This window comes from Carcharhinus amblyrhynchos, chromosome 4, assembly GCF_965287045.1.
Source record: "Carcharhinus amblyrhynchos chromosome 4, sCarAmb.v2.hapA, whole genome shotgun sequence".
Classification (NCBI taxonomy): Eukaryota; Metazoa; Chordata; class Chondrichthyes; order Carcharhiniformes; family Carcharhinidae; genus Carcharhinus; species Carcharhinus amblyrhynchos.
Genome location: NC_137327.1, coordinates 133,962,981 through 133,981,424, shown reverse-complemented (window position 1 = coordinate 133,981,424; position 18,444 = coordinate 133,962,981). Strand labels below are relative to the sequence as shown.

General features: G+C 43.2%; 1 protein-coding gene across 3 annotated transcripts in view; it reads right to left on the bottom strand.

Moving 5' to 3' along the window:
• Positions 1-18,444, bottom strand: part of LOC145342375 (sestrin-3-like) — a 60,032-nt gene that overhangs the window by 3,737 nt on the left and 37,851 nt on the right. For 2 of the 3 annotated variants that reach the window (XR_013886543.1, XM_080187907.1), the window contains exons 3-9: positions 16,886-17,086; positions 14,414-14,596; positions 12,316-12,555; positions 11,142-11,292; positions 10,293-10,411; positions 9,436-9,626; positions 7,952-8,096 (exon numbers count right to left, since the gene is read on the bottom strand). Coding sequence is in view for 2 of the 3 variants with exons in the window: in XM_080187907.1 (XP_080044033.1) it covers positions 7,952-8,096; positions 9,436-9,626; positions 10,293-10,411; positions 11,142-11,292; positions 12,316-12,555; positions 14,414-14,596; positions 16,886-17,086 (1,230 nt within the window). In the remaining variant the exon portion in view is untranslated. The remainder of the gene's footprint in view (positions 1-7,951; positions 8,097-9,435; positions 9,627-10,292; positions 10,412-11,141; positions 11,293-12,315; positions 12,556-14,413; positions 14,597-16,885; positions 17,087-18,444) is intronic. The other variant, XM_080187908.1, reaches the window with a different exon arrangement.

The following is an 18,444-nucleotide window of genomic DNA, read 5'->3' as shown; positions in this document are numbered from 1 at the left end:
GTCTCCCACCAAAGACAAAAGCACTGAAAACAAATGAGAAATTCTTCCAGTCTCAATGGCAGAGCTGTGAAATGGCCACAGATTTGAACAAGAAACCTAAACAAATAGAGGTAGCACCTCTGTTATCAGTGCTGGGAAAGAATGGTACAAGCTGTATTATACCTTAGACCTCAGTGAGGAGCAGAAAAGCCAGCCTTGTGAAATTTCGGAGACCTTGAAGATCCATTCTGAGACCCCTATTTATGTTACCTTTGAATGCTACATGACAGCCACACCAAAGCTCAGGAACAGGAGGAGAATACTGATCAGTATGTGACTGCACTGACACCGTCTAGCTGAATCTTGAGAGTTTGGGCAACAAAGGATTATCTTAGGAACAAGAGATCCTGCTGCGAGAGCATGTCTGTCTGCAAGAAGAGAAACTTACTCTCAGAAAAACTATTGGCATGTGCTGAAGTGGTCAATCATCAGCTGAAGAATATTGATGCAAGAACTGACGACGCTTTGCCCTCTGCTGACTAGTCAGTTCAGGCCTTCCAAGCACAAGACAATGGAGAAAAGCAAGAACTATTTAAAGAAATCTTAAATATTGTGGAGGAAATGGAAACATGTCCAGATGGGAGAAGATGAATTATTTTGCACACAAAATTTGTCTTGTTGGATAGAAAAGCAAGCCCGCAAAGATGATTGCTGGAAAGATGTTGGACCATGATCTTGACAAATCACTCTACATTCTAGAGCAGATTAGCACCCTCAAATCTAAAGGGAAACATGATTTGAGACTATTCGAGTGATGACTGCAGAAGGAGGGCATCAAATTAATGCGAAGTGCCAGATAGTCACTGGTGCTACGTTTAACATCATGAGCTTTGCAGACCTGAGCAAAGTTGCTCGAGATGGTGACCTGAAAATGAAACCATTGTCAAAGGTAAAAGCTGAAGCTATATGGTGGGACAATGCTCACTCCAAGAGGGTAAGCTGACAGTCCAATGCAATGAGAAGAAAGAAGAATTGCAGCTCCGAATGCCAGACACTTAGCAAAATCTACTCAACTGAAACAAGTCAGAAGTTTGGACCAGTAACCCTCCATGTATCTGAAGGGGTTTGCCGTGTCTCTTTTGACTGCTGAATAAATCCTGAGAAATTAAAGCTTTTTACAAGTCTTGGATATCTTCCTGGTGACTATCATTTGAAGGACATGAGAATGGGACTAACTCTGCATGTTCTGAAGAGAGTTCCAACTGCCCTCAAGTCCAGCCCAAAAGAAAAGATCAGAGTAATCAAAAAAAGTGACAATACCTACAGATTGCGGCATGGTAGCCGTGAAAAAAACCTGGAAAGCTGAGAACTTGCACAGGTCCAAAGGACTTCAAAACTTTGAAGAGATCTCACTATCCCATGCCAACCATTGAAAAAATATTGCTGCAGCTTGGCAAGGCAAAGGTCTTTGCCATCCTAGATGGCAAATTGTGTCGGATGAAAGCAGCAGTTTTTCGAATACGTTCTGGATGTCATTTGAGAGGTCCAGATGGTTGCGTGTGCTGTTTGGCATTTCTACTGCTCCAGGCACGTATCAATACAGACAGCACCAGACAGTCAATGATCTCCCAGGAGTAGAAGTGACCGTGAATGGTCTGCTGATCTATGAATGTGGAGATATGATGGTAGAAGCCATGAGAGACCATGATCAGAATTTAGCAAGACTGCTAGAGAGAGCTTGCCTAAAGCTGACCAAGAAAAACAATGCAACTGAACATGAATTAAGTCAAGTACATAGGCCATGTATTGACAGCAAAGGAGGGCTCTCTTATCCCGAGAAGGTGAGAGCTTTAGCAGAGATGCGGCAACCAACAGATGTGAAGGAGGTGCAACAATTTCTTGGATTTGTAAAATACGTAGCAAAGTTCTCGTCCAATTTGCCAGAGTGTGAACCTCCCCTTAAGCTCACTGCAAAGACAGCCCAGTGGTTATGGGGCACCAGAGCATAAGGCAGCTTTTATTCGCATCAAACAACTGGTGACACCAACACCAGTGCTGAGGTACTACAGTGTTAATGAAGAGGTCATTCTGCCAGAGGGAGAAAGGACTTGGAACAACCCTCATGCAGCAAGGGAAACCAGTTGCATCTGCCATCAGAGCATTAACACAAATTGAGTAACACCATGTATAAATTGAGAAAGAGAGCCTGGCTTTTGTCTTTCCGTGTCAGTACCTGTTGTTTCGGAGACAAAGTGATGGTAGAATCTGACCACAAGCCACTTCAAGGCACCTTTTTCAAACCACTCCAAGTGCTGCAGCAAGTTGTGATAACAGGATGCCTTGAAACCATCAAGGAGATACCTATTGCCACAAAAGAGTATTGGGCAACCTGTACAAAGGAACTAGAGTCATCATCCCCAAGGGGATCAGAAAAGAGATGCTTAAGTACATCCACGCAAACCATCAAGAAATGCAGTCTAGTCTGTAGAAGGCAAGAGAAGTTTTCTCCACTGGCCAAACATCAGCAGTGAGATCAGGGATCACATCAGCAGTGAGATCAGGGATCACATCAGCAGTGAGATCAGGGATCACATCAGCAGTGAGATCAGGGATCACATCAGCAGTGAGATCAGGGATCACATCAGCAGTGAGATCAGGGATCACATCAGCAGTGAGATCAGGGATCACATCAGCAGTGAGATCAGGGATCACATCAGCAGTGAGATCAGGGATCACATCAGCAGTGAGATCAGGGATCACATCAGCAGTGAGATCAGGGATCACATCAGCAGTGAGATCAGGGATCACATCAGCAGTGAGATCAGGGATCACATCAGCAGTGAGATCAGGGATCACATCAGCAGTGAGATCAGGGATCACATCAGCAGTGAGATCAGGGATCACATCAGCAGTGAGATCAGGGATCACATCAGCAGTGAGATCAGGGATCACATCAGCAGTGAGATCAGGGATCACATCAGCAGTGAGATCAGGGATCACATCAGCAGTGAGATCAGGGATCACATCAGCAGTGAGATCAGGGATCACATCAGCAGTGAGATCAGGGATCACATCAGCAGTGAGATCAGGGATCACATCAGCAGTGAGATCAGGGATCACATCAGCAGTGAGATCAGGGATCACATCAGCAGTGAGATCAGGGATCACATCAGCAGTGAGATCAGGGATCACATCAGCAGTGAGATCAGGGATCACATCAGCAGTGAGATCAGGGATCACATCAGCAGTGAGATCAGGGATCACATCAGCAGTGAGATCAGGGATCACATCAGCAGTGAGATCAGGGATCACATCAGCAATGAGATCAGGGATCACATCAGCCAGTGTAGTGCTTGTGATGAAAATAAGCTAAGCAAACTAAAAAGCCATTCCTGACATCATAGACAGACCATGGACAGACCACTTCACTCTCTTTGGAACTGATTAACTTAGATCACAGAGTTGAGAGCTGAGTTAGACCAGCAAAATAGCAGAAAGCCTTAAAAAGACACTTCAGTCATTATGGTATTCCTGAAATTGTGACGAGGGATAATGGCCCTCACTTCATGAGTAAAGAATTCAGGCGTTTGTAAATGATTGAGAAGGAATCATTGAAAAACAAGAGTAAATCCAGTACAGATGTGTACAAAGCAATTCTAGAGTGGAGAAACACATCTACTGAAGGTGTGGAAAGCAGTCCAGTTCAGTGATTAATGACATGCTGACCCAAACCATTCTTCCAATGGCTCAAATACTATTGAAGACAGAAGTCCTAATAGAAATAAGTGCCAAAATTAAAGTGAAGTGACAAAGCCAAATTTCACTTTGTAAAGCTGCCAAACCATGACCAGACTCAGAGCTGATCAGAGTGCAAATATTCAACCTTCTTCACAAAAGTCAGCCCACTTGGCAACTTGGGACCTGCGTGGAGAAGTTATCGCCTTGGTTGCACATGGTGAGAATGAACAACCAGATATATCGTCATAACAGTCAACATGTACGAACAATAGGAGAAGCCACTCCTTAACAGCTGATGAGGAGTTCACCAACCGCAAAAGGCATCAAATTACCATCATTCTCAGAGGTCAATTATTCCTCCACAAAGGCAATGGATCAGCAACACAATTCATCAAAGTAGCGAGACTCCTTCGAGAGGTAACAACACCCCAGGAATGTGTGGACATCATACAATGAGCCAATAATCTAAAAGACCAGAATGCTTTAAAGATTGTGTGTGTAATGCACACGTAGCAACTGACAAGTGGTGGCACGGTGGTTAGCACTGCTACCTCACAGTGCCAGCAACCTGGGTTTGATCCCCAGCTTGGGTCACTGTCCGTGCGGAGTTTGCATGTTGTCCCCATGTCTGCATGGGTTTCCTCTGAGCACTCCGGTTTCCTCCCAAAATTCAAAAGACGCACTGGCTTACGTGAATTGGCCATGCTAAATTTTTCCTCAATGTACCCGAACAGGCGCTGGAGTGTCGCAACTAGGGGATTTTCACAGTAACTGCATTGCAATGTTAATGTCGGCCTACTTGTGACACTAATAAACTTATTTTATAAAGCAGAACACACCAGAATGATCAGTTTTGTGTACAAGCATGATGCTCATTGTGGACCATGTCTGTGCCTGACATGCAACTGGAAATGATAGTATGCACACATTGTTTATCTTTTTTCATGAAAAGAGGGATGTTTGGAGAAGTGCCTTTGTGCGATGTGGTTTGCCACTGTCATGTGACCCCTGTCATCCTGTGTGTATGAAGGCGATGGCAACCAAAACAATTTCATCCACCACTTGGAACACACAGGGATTAGCACTGGGATCAATGTTCGTCACATCTCCAATTCAGTTTACAATTTACATTTGCTATCAGAAACACTAATAGGCTGGGACTCTTTTCCCATAAAGCTGAAGACTGACCTGATCAAGATTTTTGTAATACTGAAAGGATTTGAAGGTTTTGAGGAAATTTTCCACTTGTGGACAAAATCAAAATTCAGGGCCATACATTCAAGATAGCAAGTCATATTTAATAGGGAATTCGGGAGAAACTTTTTTTAAATCCAAAGAGCATGCCACCACAAGGAGGGTCATATGGCACTTATTATTAATGGTTGAGACTAGTTGAGCTAAATAGCCTGTTTCTTAGCTGTAAATTTGATGTAATCTGAATCTTTATATGTTGCGCAGATACATACACAGGCAATATTACATAGAGCTGGTTATGGCTATGTTACAGGACTAGAAATCTAGAGGTCTGGATTAATACTCCAGTCAAGTGTGACTTTAACTCCCAGCAAGGTCATCTGAATGTTTGAATTGAGAAGAAAATCTGGAAGTAAAAAGCTGGTATCAATAGATGTGACCATGAAGCTTTTGGATTTTCTGAACTGTCGGCTGACTCTTAGTTGCCTTTTAGAACATAGAACATAGAACATAGAACACTACAGCACAAACAGGCCCTTCGGCCCACAAGTTGCGCCGACCACATCACCTACCAACCTACAGACCTATCTATAACCCTCAATCTCATTAAACCCCATATACTCATCCAGAAGTCTTTTAAAAGACCCCAGCGAGTTCGCCTCCACCACCACTGACGGCAGCCGATTCCATTCACTCACCACCCTCTGAGTGAAAAACTTACCCCTAACATCACTTCTGAACCTCCCTCCCCGCACCTTAAATCTGTGTCCTCTCGTAGCGACCATTTCAAACCGGGGAAATGGCCTCTGAGAGTCCACCCTATCTATTCCTCTCAACATTTTGTAAACTTCTATCAGGTCGCCTCTCAACCTTCGTCTCTCCAGGGAAAAGAGTCCCAGCTCCCTCAACCTAACTTCATAAGGCATGCCTCCCAGTCCAGGCAACATCCTTGTAAATCTCCTCTGCACCCTTTCAATAGCTTCTACATCTTTCCTATAGTGAGGCGACCAGAACTGCGCACAATACTCCAAATGAGGCCTGACAAGGGTCTTATAAAGTTCCAGCATTACCTCCCGACTCCTAAACTCAATCCCTCGATTAATGAAGGCCAGTACACCATACGCCTTCTTGACCACCTCCTCCACCTGCGAGGCCGATTTAAGAGTCCTGTGGACCCGGACCCCAAGATCCTTCTGCTCCTCAACACTACTCAGACTTCTGCCCTTAATAGTGTACTCGTTCATCCCGTTGGTTCTGCCAAAATGGACGACAACACATTTATCCGCGTTGAAGTCCATCTGCCACTTCTCCGCCCAGTCCTGCATCCTATCTATGTCCTGCTGCAACTTTTGCCATCCTTCCAGATCATCCACAACACCACCGACCTTCGTGTCATCAGCGAACTTACTTACCCATCCCTCCACTTCCTCATCCAGGTCATTTATGAAAATGACAAACAACAAGGGTCCCAGAACAGATCCTTGAGGCACTCCGCTGGTGACTGACCTCCATTCAGAAAAAGCCCCATCCACAACCACTCTCTGCCTTCTGCAGGCAAGCCAGTTCTGGATCCACAAGGCCAAAGGCCCTTGGATCCCATGCCCTCTCACCTTCTCAAGAAGTCTTGCATGGGGGACCTTATCAAACGCCTTGCTGAAGTCCATGTACACTACGTCCACGGCACTTCCTTCGTCAATGTGTTCAGTCACATTATCGAAGAACTCAACTAGGCTTGTAAGGCACGACCTGCCCTTGACAAATCCATGCTGACTATTCCTGATCATGTCAAACCTCTCCAAATGTTCGTAAATCTTGTCCCTCAGAAGCCTCTCCATCAGCTTACCAACCACTGAGGTCAGACTCACCGGTCGGTAATTTCCCGGGCTATCTCTGTTCCCTTTCTTAAAAATAGGAACTACATCCGCAATCCTCCAATCCTCTGGAACCTCTCCCGTCTCCATTGACGACGCAAAGATCATCGCCAGGGGCTCTGCAATCTCTTCCCTCGCCTCCCACAGTATCCTGGGGTACATCCCATCTGGTCCCGGCGACTTATCTACCTTGATAGAATTCAAAAGTTCCAACACATCCTCCTCCTTAATATTCACGTACTCAATCCTTTCCATCTGCTGCAAATCCATAACAAAATCTCCCAGATCGGCTTCCACCGTGAATACTGAGGCGAAGTACTCGTTAAGCACCTCCGCCATTTCTTCTGGTTCCACACAAACCTTTCCCCCCTCACCTTTTATCGGTCCTATCCCTTCTCTTCTTATCCTTTTACCTTTCACATATTTATAGAAGGCCTTGGGATTCTCCTTAATCTTACTCGCCAAGGTCTTCTCATGACCCCTTCTGGCTCTCCTAATTTCCCTTTTAAGTTCCCTCCTACAGTCCTTATACTCCTCAAGATCTTTAACATCTCCTAATTCCCTGAACCTCTTGTACACCTTCCTTTTCTTCCTGACTAGGTTCAACACATCCTTTGTGCACCACGGTTCCACGGTTTTGAAATGGTCCAGCAAGTCACTCAATTATATCAAACTACGCCCAGTATTCAGATCAATAAAGGTCTAGCACCACCACCTGAGGGCAACAATGAATGGGCAATGAATGCAACCCTGCCAATGAAACCCACATCCTGAGAATAAATTTTGAAAATGTTTACATGTGTGCACCCCAGTGGAATCATGCACACCAAATGAGTAGTCCATGTGAGAACACATGTTGTATGCTCACATGCAACACAGTATAGACATACCGTGTTAATCTGATTTAATGTGGAGATGCCAATGTTAGATTGGGGTGGGCACAGCAAGACTTCTCACAACACCAGATTAAGGTCCAACAGATTTATTTGGAATCACGAGCTTTCGGAGGAGTGCTGCTCCTTCATCAGGTGTGATTCAGTGAAGCAATACCTATAGCTGTTGGCTTTAATAAGGCATTACCAATGACTTAAGAGGACCAATTATTTTGTTATGTCTCATAAGGCTCAGTTTGGTATTTGTTACCTGGTGCTTTCTGGATTAACACTCACCTTTTCTGAATATTTAAACTGCCTCCAGTATCTCTCAAACATCTGAGGCTTTGTTTTTTCTGGGTAGCAAGTCACAGTCTTCAAGTAAACCTTCAGATTCCTCTCCAAGAAAAGATTCACATCACCATAATCATAGTCATCGTACCTGTCAATTGGAAAAGGAAACCTTTTTGGTGATTATGCTCAATAATCTCCTGTGTATTTGCATAAATGGATTTATACTGACTATTTCTGACAATTTTTTTTCTGCTATATTATGTAGATTTGATAGAGGAATTCAAAATCACAGGAGGTCTTGAGGTGGTATCCCTGCCTCTGAACCAGCGCTCCAGGTTCAAGACCCTCTCCAGGACTTGATGTCGAAGATGCATTCATAAAGGTGGCCAAACAAGTTGGGTATCAATTTCTAAATTCTTCTAACATACCCCTGTGGTATATGGTGAGATCAGGAGAATTGTGGTCAGCCTCCTGCAGAAGGCAATGGCAAACCATTGCAATCCCTTGCCCAGCATAACCATGGGCCAACATATGGAAGTCCTAGGTCACTAAGCCCTCTCTTGGGGCATGGTCCCTGAAGAGAGAAATATTCAAAATTGTAAAAGATCAGTGTGGATAGGGAAAAGTTGGTCCCATTGTTGGAAGGATCAAAAACCAGAGGGCATAGATTTACAGTAAGCAGCAAAAGAAGCAATGGGGATATGAGGAAATACTAGGTTTGTACAGTGATTTAGGGTCTGGAGTGCACTGCCTAAGAGTGTGGTGGAGACAGGTTTAATTATAGCTTTCAGCAGTGAGCTGGATTATTATCTGAAAAGTATGTGAGGAGACAGTGACACTTCATGAATTGCTCCTTCAGGAAGTTAGAATGGACACAACGGATTGTATAACTTCTTTTCTCCCATTACCATTCTGTGACACAACCCTTTTAGTCAGTCAATTTTAAACTCTGACAACACTCTCCAAGCTGCATGATAGCATGGGGGTAAATTCATTCCTCAATGTGCCATCAAGCCTAGCCTCAAAGGTTCTGGGTTCAGTCTTTTCTCTAGTTTCTGAGGATGGTCTCAAACACAGCAGCTGGAGGGATGCTATACTGAGCTGGGGAAGTGGAGGTAATTATCCAGTCACCGTTGCTTGGAACTGCTTATGTGGATGCTCAAGATTACCCACCCAGAATGGCTGGTAGGATGGATTGCTAGAAAAGGGACACATATTTGTGGGAATTGAGTTCATATCTTGAGAAGGACAAGAGTAAAAATATTTGTACCGCCATGGATATCCTGTTTCATAAATGAGTTACTTTAACCACAAAGAGATTATAAGTGATTTTATGTGGTTATACTAAGAAAAGGACCTAGTTCACATTTCAACCTTCACAATATGGAGCTATTATCTTCTCTCCCTCAGGAGAGTTTTAAAACTTTTCTGAGAAACCTACACATTTTTATTGAAAATGGTGTTATAGGAACGACAGTTAAAGTTACCTAATACCAAACATGCAGTGTATGTAGTTCCAAATGCCCCTCTTGAGTGCTGAGAAGTCACAGCCCCGCTGTTTGGCCATGGTGCCATTCTTCAGGCTGTACACAGTGCGAAACTTCTCATCCAGGAGGTGGCCAATGTCAGAATACAGCCGGTTCACCAGTGAGAACCCATGGTCTTCCCAAGAATAGTCCTGTAGGGGAAACACCAAATAAAAGCAGTCTTTTAACATTTAACCGGGACCAATAGAAAAACAGGAATGGAGGGGAGAGAGGCAAAGAAAGGAAGGAGATTGGTCATTTTAATTTTCAGATCTTTAAATATGCAACATTGTCATACTAATCAATCCTCTGTATTGAATCACTACTATAATTTCATACGATCACTGATCTTTGTGGCCTTTTTGCACTCACCCCTGTTGAGTCCTATGTTGAAATAATAGCTTCTTCGCTCATTATCCTCATCAGTTCATATATCAACTTCTGAATTTAAGTTGCATAAACTCAAGACTCGAACACAGGTTCTTCCTTTTGTTAACATTATCAAATTAGGTCACCTGCACCCACGGTTTAAGCCAACCTTAATATCAAGCTTGAAACTGAGGCTCCATGAAAGTTAGCTACACAAAGTAAGAGCTTGTGGTGATGGAGTTGATATATTAACATAGCTAGAGGATTGGCCAACTAATCGGAAACAGAGTAGGGAACAAATGGGTCATTTTCAAGTTGGCAAACTGTAACTAGTGGAGCAGCACAGGGATCAGTACTGTGGCCTCATCTGTTAACAATCTATACTGATGATTTGGATGGAGGGACCAACTGTATTTTGGCCAACAAAAACAGAAAATGCTGAAAAATACCTGAGCTCGGAAAACAGGCAGCTGCTCTCCACTTCTTCTGGCAAACTCAGGGTAACCAAACTCAGGGTCTTCCACGTAACAGGACAAGTCAGGTAGTGTAACAGGTTTATCTTCCAGAGCTGTAGAATCAAAGTGTAAGATATCAAGTGACAGGAGATTGGAAGGTATAAAAAATAGCAACAATTACTCCCTCCTATTCTAGTTTGGTTCTTTGTGCGAGGTTGCTAGTTTTTGTTCCCAATTTTTCCTGATCTGGTCAGACCAATTTTGTGAGTAATTAATAGGATGACCTGTTCCAAGGCTTTCTGCCTGCACTGCTCTTGTATTGCCTGCTAACATGACCTGATGAAGTGACCTAGCAATGACTCTCCCCCAGATTTCTCCTCTTTGATCCCCTGAGAACAGTAAGGCTGAGGTGTGGAGCCCAGTCAGAGTGCAAATGTAGATGCCACCATTTTATGGTAAGAAGTCTCACAACACCAGGTTGAAGTCCAACAGGTTTATCTGGTAGCAAAAGCCACAAACCTGGTGTTGTGAGACTTCTTACTGTGTTTACCCCAGTCCAACGCCGGCATCTCCACATCATGACTACCATTTTATGGGGCAGTAGTGTGGAGCTTCACGACACTATTCCCTCTCACTCCTGATTGTTTCACATTAGCTGTAAATATGTAGAACACGCACATGATATTAAGGAGAACAGCCTCAACTTCACAGAAGGTAGACATATTCCAGAGAAAGGAAACTAACTACTGGCAAGGTAAAATACAAGACAGAGGGAATGGAAGAGATAGTTTGAAATAGAATAATTATATAAATAAAAAGCCAGTCACAGGGAGTCCTGCTTACCCCTGGTAACTGTTGGTGGACTTGTGTCTTTTTCTGTCTCCAATCCAATCCATGTTTCTTCCCGCAGCATCTCCTCTTCATTCTCTTTCTCTGCCTGGAATTTCTGCATCCTGTCTGCCAAACATTCGGAATCGCTGGAATAATCCACTGACTGAAGAGATGAAAATATAATCCTTCAGCACTGGTAATGGTCAATGACTTGAAAAGTTAACTCTCTCCACAGATGCTGCTATGAGTATTTATGTTCTGTTTTTATTAGCCTTGGTCTTTCATAGGTTCTCACTGCACTTGATGTACACCTACCTGACTTACACCCCTCTTTATTCAACAAGGTTAAGACATTCAGGCCAGAATTTCCCAGTGTTCCCAGCTACCACTGGGAATCCCATCCCAAATGGCCTGTCGCACCAGCAGTGGTGGGAAGAGGGTGTTAAATGACCACTTAATTGGTATAATTGGCTATTGGGCAGGAGGGTCATTCTCCATCATCTACATGGGAGTGAAAAAGTGACAGACATTCCATCACTCACCCTTTTCCACCCCTCTATCCCCCTTTTGTAGGCTACATAAAGTTCAGCCTTCACTGTCTGGGTTCCTTCACGACCAATGGCCATTTCGATGTAGTACCAGTGGAACTAAGTTTAAGTTTATTTATTAGTGTCATGAGTAGGCTTACATTAACATTGCAATGAAGTTACAGTGAAAATCCCCTAATCGCCACACTCCAGCACCTGTTCAGGTACACTGAGGGAAAATGTAATATGACCAATGCACGTAACCAGCACGTCCTTTGGACTGAGAGAGAAAACTGGAGCACCTAGAGAAAACCCGGGCACAATGAATATAAATCCACTTGTGACAATCGTGGGGAAGTTGCACTGCTAGTAAACCATCTGTGGAAAAAGGTGGGCCGATCCACTTAAGTTCAAAGCAGCCACATGGTTCTGTGCAATATTATTGTTAAGGACACTCCCAACACAAATAATATAACTTAATCAAAATCCATCCCAATAAAGCAAGGGCGGAAAATGGTTCCCTGCTATAAAGGGTTATAACTGCAATTCAGTACTCATCCATGAATCTTCCTGTGTAAAGTTAGCCAGGGTTCTGCTGCACTAGCTCTCTGTCCAGCCCTCCCACCCCTAGCCTCTCACAAACAAAGGTACTTGCTTACCCTTCGCCTGCGATGTGCCAGTGAGGGGTCCGGGATATTGCCATTCCCATTCGTCGTGTCGCCGGAGCACTGGTTGTTAATCGACGATGGCCTCAAGACGTGGCCACCCTCGTGTCCTCCCTCAGCACTAATCCCACAACCAAAAACAAAACTCGCCAGCGAGTGGTAATGCGCCAGCAGCACAACCCCATGTACCAGTTCTGCCAGTGACCAACAGTGCTCTCCAATTTTCAGCAAGTTCTAGATAGACAGAAAATGATAAGGTTTAAGAAGATTGTGAAAAATGTTATTTTGATTTGATTGATTTCCCCGCTTTATTTAATTCATTGCTTAATTTTTCTAGATTCTTTCCCCCCCACACCCTAGAGAGATACTCTCAGGCCTCAAATAGCATTATTCTGAGATGACCCCAAAGAGTAAGAGATATCCAATTTTCATCAGGTTTACCCAATGGAGAAATGTGTGGCTAGTGCACACTACAAATTAAGAAAGGGGTTTGATAGAGTAAATAAGGAGGAACTGTTTCCGCTATTTGTGTTTCGTGAACCAGAAGTTAGAGGTTTAAAAGGTAACTGGGAAAAGAACCAGGGAAGTAGGATTTCTGTTCTTATGGAACAAGTTGTTCTGCTCTGGAATACACTATTTGTTAGTATGGTGGAAGCAGGTTAAATAATAATTTTCAAGAAACAATGTGAAAAGAAAAAATGCAGAGTCATAGGAAAGAGCAGGTGAGTGGGTTTAATTAGATAGCTCTTGGTGAGGCAAGGTTTGATCAGGGATAGTCAGTACAGCTTTGTCACAGGGAGTCTTGCCTAACAAGACTGACGATGTTTTGAGTGGCTGTGCAGATGAAGGTAGTGCAGGTGATGTTGTTTATATAGATTTCAACAATATCTTTGACAAGGTCCCCCATGGGAGACTGATAAAGAAAGGTAAAAGCACATGGGATTCATGGTAACTTGGCAAATTGTATCCAAAACTGGTTTAGTGGCTAGAGACAGAAGGTGCTGGTGGAAGGCTCTATGTGGGACTAGAGGCTAGTGTCCAGTGGTGTGCAACAGGGATCCGTGCCAAGTTCCTTACTGTTTGTGGTGGACAGATTAATAGGGTAGTTAAGAAGACATACTGGACACTTGTCTATCAGTCGTGGCATAGAGCATAAGACAGAGAGGTTACGTTGGAGCTGTACAAAAGTTTGGTTGGGCCACAGCTGGAGTACTGTGCACAGTTCTGGTCACCTTGTTATAGGAAGGATATGATTACAGTGGAGAGGGTGCATAGAAGATTCACCAAGATGTTGCATATGAAAAGTGGCTGGATAGGCTCAGGTTGTTTTACTTACAGCAGAGAAGACTGAGGAGGGATTTGATTGAGGTGTATAAGATTTAGAGAAGTATGGACAAGGTGGATAGGAAGCCATCATTCCCATTAGTTGAAGGGTCAATAATAAAGAAGCACAATTTTAAAATGACAGGCGGGAGGTTTGGAAGGGAACTGAGGGAAATATTTTCATGATGTGGAGATGCCCGCGTTGGACTGGGGTAAACACAGTAAGAAGTCTTATAACACCAGGTTAAAGTCCAGGTTAAATAAACCTGTTGAAAATATTTTTACTCAGAGAGTGGTGGGAGTCTGGAATCCACTGCCTGGGAGGGTTGTAGAGGTGGGTAACCTCACAACCTTTATAAAGTATGCGGATGAGCTCTTGAAATGTAGAAACATTCAAGGCCAAGTTCTGGAAAGTGGGATGAATGTAGATTTAGTGTCATTCTGTTGGCACAGACTCGATGGGCCGAAAGGTCTCTTCGGAACTGTATGACTATGATTCTTTCAAAGAATTAGCACAGGCACAATGGGTTGAATGGCCTCCTATGTTGAATGATTCTATGAAATCCAAACAAAACTAGATCTGGAGTGCACAGACGCTACTGAACTCGTTTTAATAGAAATAAAACTGTCTTGCCTTTTAAGTTCATCACTATGTGTCAAAACTATCATGTCACAGGGAAATCCAAACATACAGGACATGGTTGAACAGTGGCTCAAATTCAGTGTCAACCCAGATTGTATATACAGTCTTTAGAAGGATGAATCTCACCTCAATGTGTTGCTTGGTGATGAGCCAGGGCCTATGTGCCAGGATCTTGTTGATCTCATTAAGGTTCCTCAGTCTCTGAGGGATGCAGTCGAGCCCCTCCAGCCACTGTGGGTCACCACCCACCTGCAAAAACTGATTAATGTGAACCTCCACCAAATAAGAGGACTGGTGTCTGGCTGCCGCCTAGAACGGTGTGTGTGTGTGACAGAGAGAGACAGACAAAGAGAAAGAGAGTGAGAGTGAGCGAAGGCTTAACAAAAAAAACAAGATTAGGACCAAAACTCTCAGTAAATTAAACAACGTTCCTCAATGGGTCATGTGAGTCACTAAGGCAAAGAAACAGGAGCAGGAATTGTTCCCTTAATTCTGCTCCACCATTTAGTAAGGTCATTGAGTAAATTTTGAGTAAACCTGAAGTCCTGAACACAACACTGGGGAAGAGACACCCAAACGCTCACACCACCTCAGAGCAGATATCGGACTCCTAATCCTATTGGGCCCTCACCCTAATACTCTGGCAAACACTTAGCGTCTTATGATGAAACGGGTAGGATGTGAAACGAGGAAGAACAAGTAACTCCTGGGACTTAGGCATCAGTGAGTTTCTCTGTCTTCAAAGCATAACCAAACTTAAAATTAAATGATTTGTTTTAAAGGGGCATTTTCACCAAGCGACTCCCTTTTTAGTAAAAAAATCAGTTTCAGAGGAAAAGTATTTTTGTATTCGATTTTTGAGCATTTGGTAAAAATATTGAACATTTAAAACATTAGCGGTGGGAATTATTGAGTGATGCAGACACTGGATTATTGAGTGGAAATTTTTGTCAAGGCCAGGCTGGAGTGAGCTTATTCAGGCTGGTTTCACACAGGAGCTGGACTGACATGGAGGTTTCGTTCTCAGCATAAAACACCAGTCATTCCAGTCATCAACACAGAATGCTAGCCAGAAGTTACTGAAGTTAACATGAAGAGGGAGCCGCTACAGAAAATGGGGGAACGCGTACTGAAGTGATCATTCTTCCCATACGATTATTCTCGCAGAGATAGTTCAACAGCAACTGTGTCTCATTCATTCGGTTCCACCAAACAGCGACATTAACCCATCGCAGTCAGTACTCCTGATGGTATTCGTTCAATTAAAATATTTGAACTATTAATCAAAACAAAAAATGACTGGGGTTTCCCTAGGAGGAATTTTAAAAAAATTCCTGCCTGGTTGGAAACGGCACATGAGTCAGGGGGCTAAAGGGGAATAGCATAAACAAGAATTCCTCCAAACCCCTTGAGATCGTAATAAAGGCTGGAAGATGTGATTTTAATCGGGTGTGCAATCCGATATGGACACACTGGCTGAGACCTGGCTTCAACAGCATCCCAACCTTAACTGACTCAAGACAAACACACAAGGAGTCAATGAAAGGCCTATGAACAGGTCTCGTACAGGGATCCTGATTTGACTAAACAGGCTATTTGCCTACAACACATTTGTTTAAGTGCACCTCATTGTATTACTGCAGTACTCCAGCTGCAACAGTAGAGGATGCATTCCAGGACTGGACATCACAAGGAAATTCAACTGTTTCTGTGGGCAACCTGTTCTGAAAACTCCATTTGTGGCAGGCTGACCACTATGAGAATCTCTGCCTCAGCAAAACAAACAGCTGCTGTACAGGATGCCTTCATTATAAAGTTCTCAAACATGTGTTCAAATCCTTCATTGCCCTCTTGTCGTCCTCATTTCCACAATCTCCTCCAATCCTACAATCATAGGACAAATCAGTGTTCTTCCCAATTCTAGTCTCTTGTGCATCCTCGATTTTAATCACTCCATCATTGGCTGACATGCCCTTAGTTGTCATAAGGTGCCAGGCTCTTGAATTCCATCTGTAGAGCTGCCTGCCTCTCCAGCTCCCTTTCCTCCATTAAACACAGCACTCTAACCAAGCTTTTAGTCTCCTGTCCAATGATCTCCTGACGTGACTTGATGTGAATTTCTGTTTGATAATACTCCTGTGAAGCGTCAGGAGTTGTTTCACCTCAGTAGAGGTGCTTGTCTGAATGCAAGTTATTGCTGTTGGGTGTTACATGTTGAAAACACAAAATCTGATAGAGCAACAAAAAAGATGAAAGAAGATAAATGCAAATCATAAACCTTCACTCCGTCTTTCTTAAGATATGCTAAGTTCCAAAAAATTTTCCTTCCTTCATGTTTGCTCTCTTCACAAGTGTTCCTCTAGATCAGTCAAGGCTGTGACTAAGAGGCTGAACAGGTCAGCCTGCTTCACGGAGAGCCAAGAAGGTTTAGGGCGATACACTCCAGTAGTGGTACCTCCTCTAAACATTCTTCTCTTCTGTACAAGAGAGGTCAAAATATGCAACTTGGCAAAGGAGCTGCTACACACTGTGTATTAATGCCACACCCAAACCATGTTATTTTCTAAAGCTTGGCAGGAAAAGGCACAATGGCATTACCATGATGGCGATGTAGTGTCGGTAGTGGAAGGGGAGGGGTCCGTCCATATGTAGCAGGTAGTGTTGGGTTTTCAGGAATGACTCCAGGTACTGAGGGTGGCATCCCATGAGCTGCACAATTCCATCCAGGCAGCTCCTGCTGCCCAGTGCTTTCATAAACAGCAGGTGGGTCCGCTCATTCTCGGCACCCATCTTGTTGACCTACCATTAAAAACAAACACAACTGAAAGAAATTGCATGCAATTCTGTGAAGGCTAGTGGCAAGTCAGAGATCAGACAATATAAAAAACAGTAAAGGATAACTAAAAAACTGAGGGACAAGTTAAAATATGAGAAAAAGCTAGCTAGAATTATGAAAAGATAGTAAAGTTTTCTACAGGTTTTTAAAAAGGTAAAGAGTAACTGAAGTGTGCATTGGTCATCTACAGAATGGGCTAGGGAATTAATATTGGAAAATAAGGAAATGGCAGGCACATCAAACAGAAATTTTGTGCCTACTTTCACTGTAACAGGCAAATAACATTCCAGAAATAACTGAGAATCGAGATGTAAAAGGGGAGGAACGCAAAACAATTATAATCATCAGGGAAAGGACACTGAGAAAATTATTAGAACTAAAGACTGACAAGTCCTCAGAACCTGATGGACTTCATCCTAAAGTTATCTTAGGCAGCACAGTGGTTAGGACTGCTGCCTCATAAGTCTGTTAGGCAGACTGGCCGTGCTGAATTGTCCCTTAGTGTCCAAAGATGTGTAGGGTAGGTGTATTAGACATGGTAAATACATGGGGTTAGAAGGATAGACCTGGCTAAGATATTCTTTCAGTGAGCTAGTGCAGACTCGATGGGCTGGATGCCCTCCTTCTGCACTGTAGGGATTCAATGATTCTTAAAAGAAGTAGCTGTGGAGATAACAGAAGCAACGTTTTAATTTTCCAAATTTCCCTAGATTTTGGAAAGATCCCATTGGATTGAAAATTAGCAAATGTAACTCCTCTATTCAAGAAAGGAAGGAGACAGGAAGCAGGAAACTACAGACAATCTTAAAGTAATCAAGCAGAGTTAACATGATTTTATGAAAGAAAAATCATGTTTGACTAATTTATTAGAATTCTTTGAGGAAGGAACAATAAATGTGAATAAGTGGAATCTGTAGATATGGTGCACTCAGATTTGCAAAAGTCATTTGGGAAGGTGTCTCATCAAAAGTTATGGCACAAAATAAGAGCTCGTGGTGAAGGTACTAACATGTTACTATTGATAGAAGATTAGTTAGCTAACAGGAAACAGAGAGCAGACATTAAAGAGTCATTTTTAGGTTGGTAAGATGTGACAAGTGGAGTGCCATAAGGATCAGTACTGGGACCTCCACTATTTACAATCTATATCAATGACCTGGATGAAGGGACAAAGTGTATAGTAGGAGAAATGGAGTCTGTAAAGGGAGGAAGTGGGCGAACATTAGACAGATGGAGTATATGATCTTATAAACTTGGGCAGGAGGAAGAGAAAAGCAGCATATCGTTTAAATGAGGAGAGATTGCAGAACTCTTGAAGTAC